Below are 4,151 nucleotides of genomic sequence, written 5' to 3' on the forward strand. Positions count from 1 at the left end.
ATATTTCAGTTTTTCTTTTTTAATAAATCTGCAAAAACGTCAACAATTCTATGTTTTTCTGTCAATATGGGGTGCTGTGTGTACATTAATGAGGAAAAAAATATAACAGTCCCAATTTATATATCCTTATAGTAAATCAGGTAGGCTGTAGGCCCTGTGATTTCTAACAGCAGCCCTGTTTCTAAATATAATTGAAATATTTTATTCAAATATTGTTTCAGATTAAATTGCTGGCTAACTCCCCATAGTCAAGATGGAGAAATGCTCAAACAGGACAGAAACTATTTTCCACATTTTAGCATTTTCAACATCTGAAACGGGACAATGTCTACTTCTCACTGCCATTCTACTGATGTATCTGATGACTGTTCTTGGAAACATCACCATTGCTACCCTGGTGTGTCTGGTTTCCCAGCTCCATACTCCAATGTATTTCTTTTTGAGTAATCTTGCTGTTGTAGATGTTATGTATGTCTCTGTTACATTGCCAAAACTGATCTCTATACTCCTGACACAGGACAACCGGATGTCTTTCTCAGCCTGTATGACTCAGGTGTACTTCTTCTCACTGTCGGCTGCAGGTGACATTTATGTGTTGACCTCCATGTCCTATGACCGATACGTAGCAATCTGTAAGCCATTACAATATCCGTTATTCATGAGTAAAGATGTATGTGTTTCATTGGCTCTGGGTTCCTGGCTTTTATCTGGTATTAATGCGATAATTAATGTGTTAATTACTTCTCTGTTAGCCTTCTGTTCCACACAAAATGTTAACCATTTCTTTTGTGAGCAGAGAACATTGTATGCTGTTACCTCTAGCGATACTTCAAGCAGAGACATACTTCTGGTATTTCAGAATATGTATGTGGTAGCATTACCTTTTTTGTTTATCATAACCTCCTATGTGTTCATCATCTCCGCCATACTGAGTATTCAATCCTCAGAGGGGCGACGCAAAGCTTTTTCTAGCTGCACCTCCCACCTCACCACAGTGATATTATTCTTCGGTCCAATCATTATATTGTACACCAAACCCGAATCTGAACATTCCAAAGAGATGGACAATTTGTTTTCAATTCTGTATACGGCGGTGGTTCCAATGCTCAACCCATTTGTCTACACTTTGAGGAACAAAGTTATTTTAAAAGCCATGACTAATCTAGCAAGGTCAACAATCTCATTTTTTATGGAATAATTATTATAAAAAATATAACATCTAGAATTGAATAACGTGTAATGAAAAATTACCCAGAACATTAGAAGACAGACAACTGAACTTCAAAAAGTCTGGTCCTTTTGGATCCAATATATACAAAATCAAACAAACATACTGTAATACATAGCCCGATGCCTGGGTCAGGAACTATAGCTGACAGCCCCACTGCACAGTATAATCTTTTATCTGCCCTGAGTTGGGTTTTATGTCAAGCAGGACTACTGGTACTTGGTTGCCGCCAGGTCTTAGTTACACAATGCTATAGTTCCTAGCCATACAGCACCGGGACTGACTGACTAAGACAATGAAGGTACCTGTAGTCTTGAGGGTGGGCAAGCTGTAGACAGCAGCTGGTAGCGGAATCCTGGGAGAGTCCAAGGCCAGGGCAGGTATCAAGCAAGCGTCCATAAACAGTTCTAAGGTTAGGGTTGGTAGAAAGCAAGCATTAACAATCCAAGGTCAAGCTCCAGCAGCAATCCAAAGAGTATTACAAGGCAAAGGTTGGCAACAAGGGAATCAAATGCAAATCCAAGATAAGAGCAGATCCAGTTCAGGCAAGAAATCAAACAGGGAGCCAGGAAGCTGATGTTATCAGATTGATAAGTTTTAAATAAAGTGCCTCATGTGCTGAGGACCAATCCAGCAAGGAGTTGTGTGGTCAGACTTGGTACCCCATAGATGATGATGGGAGAATCTAGAAATCTGAAAAGACCTGTTAACCCACAGTTGATGGGAGACACTGGCAGGCTGCCTAACACATACAATAATGTCTGTTGTTAGCACGGGCCTTTATTATGGCTCAACCAGGTGGACACAATGACTACATAAATCCATGTAGAGTTTTTTGGAAAAGATCAGATTACCAATGCTTTTATCACCATCATCCCATATGTCATGAACTGATAGCAAACAAGATAGGGACAAGGGACTTTTCAGGTGCCATGACATATCATTACACAAAAGATTACTAAAAAATGTATTTGTTTACAAAAATTTAGTAAGAAAATTTATAAAACCATATGTTTTATAAACTAAACAGGAGAAATACTTTATTCATCATGCTCGTAATTCTACATGTTTCACCATTCTGGCTTCTTCAGAAAAAAGTGTGGTGGAAATACTAATGAAATAAACAAAAACAACATAAAAAATCTAGAAATCAACAAATTAACATTATATTCCGGGCATCACTAATGGCAGATCGCGGTCCGTGTCCAGCCTGAGCTGCTCTTCTTTCTGGACCGATGCAATCGCGGCATTGAGCTGCCAATTTTGTCCCCAGCCTCCAACGCTGTCATTAGCAGAGCAGAGAGGACGGGACAGAAGGTGGGACAGTTCTGGACTGGGGGCGGGACCTGCACTGCATGGAGAGGTAGCTGCTTGAATAAACTTTTCATGTTAACCAGGAGGTCATTGGCTGCTGGGAGGCGATCCTAGCAACCAATCAACAGCTTGCTAATATGAAAAGTTAACCCAGCAGCTCCTGTGCCCCATCCAGTGCTGCTGTGCCTTTATCTTCAGTTCAGGATTGTCCCACCTCCTGCTGTCTGCCCTGTGTAAGGTAGGAGAGTGAAGGGAGGAAAGGGCATGGCTGTGAGCTTGTGAAGGATGAGGAGCGGGGGTTCATGTACAGGGGGGCATTGCTGTGTGTGGTGGGGTCATGTAAAGGGGAGCAATACTGTGGGGGGATGTGAAGGGGCAGTGCTGTGGAGGTGATATGTTAAGGGGGCAGTGCTGTGTGTGTGGGGGGTGATGTAAAGGGGGACAGTGCTATGGGGGTGTGTGAAGGGGGCAGTGCTTTGGGGGTGATATGTGAAGAGGGCAGTGCCTGTGGGGGGGATGTGAAGGGGGCAGTGCTGTGGAGGGGGGTGAAGGGGCAGTGCTGTGGGGGAGATGTAAAGGGGGACAGTGCTGTGGGAGGATGTAAAGGGGACAGTGCTGTGGGGATGTGGAAGGGACAGTACTTTGGGGGTGATATGTGAAGGGGCAGTGCTGTGGGGGATGTGAAGGAGGCAGTGCTGTGGAGGGGGTGAAGGGGCAGTTCTGTGGGGGGATGTGAAGGGACAGTGCTGTGGAGGGGGTGAAGGGGCAGTTCTGTGGGGGGATGTGAAGGGGCACTGCTGTGGGAGGATGTGAAGGGGCGGTGCTGTGAGGGATGTGAAAGGGGCAGTGGTTTGGGGGTGATATGTGAAGGAGCAGTGCTGTGGGGGGGTGTGAAGGGGCAGTGCTGTGGGGGGATGTGAAGGGGCAGTGCTGTGGGGGGATGTGAAGGGGCAGTGCTGTGGAGGGGGGTGAAGGGGCAGTGCTGTGGGGGGATGTAAAGGGAGACAGTGCTGTGGGGGATGTGAAAGGAGCAGTACTTTGGGGGTGATATGTGAAGGAGGCAGTGCTGTGGAGGGGGGTGAAGGGGCAGTGCTGTGGGGGATGTGAAAGGATCAGTGCTTTGGGGGTGATATGTGAAGGGGCAGTGCTGTGGGGGATGTGAAAGGGACAGTGCTGTGGGGGGGATGTGAAGGGGCAATGCTGTAGAGGCAGGTGAAGGGACAGTGCTGTAGAGGCAGGTGAAGGGACAGTGCTGTGGGGGATTTGAAAGGGGCAGTGCTTTGGGGGTGATATGTGAAGGCGGCAGTGCTGTGGGGGATGTGAAAGGGGCTGTGCTTTGGGGGTGATATGTGAAGGGGCAGTGTTGTGGAGGGGGTGAAGGGGGCAGTTATTTGGGGGTCATATGTGAAGGGGGCAGTGCTGTGGGGGGATGTGAAAGGGGCAGTGCTGTGGGGGGGATGTGAAGGGGCAGTGCTTTGGAGGGGGGTGAAGGGGCAGTGCTGTGGGGGGATGTAAAAGGGCACAGTGCTGTGGGGGGATGTGAAAGGGGCAGTGCTTTGGGGGTGATATGTGAAGGGGGCAGTGCTGTGGGGGATGTGAAAGGGGCACA

At 46.8% G+C, this 4,151-nt stretch overlaps 1 protein-coding gene across 1 annotated transcript; it reads left to right on the forward strand.

The window, feature by feature from the left end:
- Nucleotides 1-253: 253 nt before the first annotated feature.
- On the forward strand, nt 254-1,198 carry LOC141105227 (olfactory receptor 5V1-like). The gene has a single exon (XM_073595117.1). The coding sequence runs from the start codon at nt 254-256 to the stop codon at nt 1,196-1,198; it is 945 nt and encodes a 314-aa protein (XP_073451218.1).
- The last annotated feature ends 2,953 nt before the right edge of the window (nt 1,199-4,151 follow it).

This window comes from Aquarana catesbeiana, linkage group LG08 (assembly GCF_042186555.1).
Source record: "Aquarana catesbeiana isolate 2022-GZ linkage group LG08, ASM4218655v1, whole genome shotgun sequence".
In the NCBI taxonomy this organism is placed as follows: domain Eukaryota; kingdom Metazoa; phylum Chordata; class Amphibia; order Anura; family Ranidae; genus Aquarana; species Aquarana catesbeiana.

Bases quoted from the DNA above. Each gene is read 5' to 3' on its own strand.
- LOC141105227 (XM_073595117.1), top strand. From the start codon at position 254: ATGGAGAAATGCTCAAACAGGACAGAAACTATTTTCCACATTTTAGCA.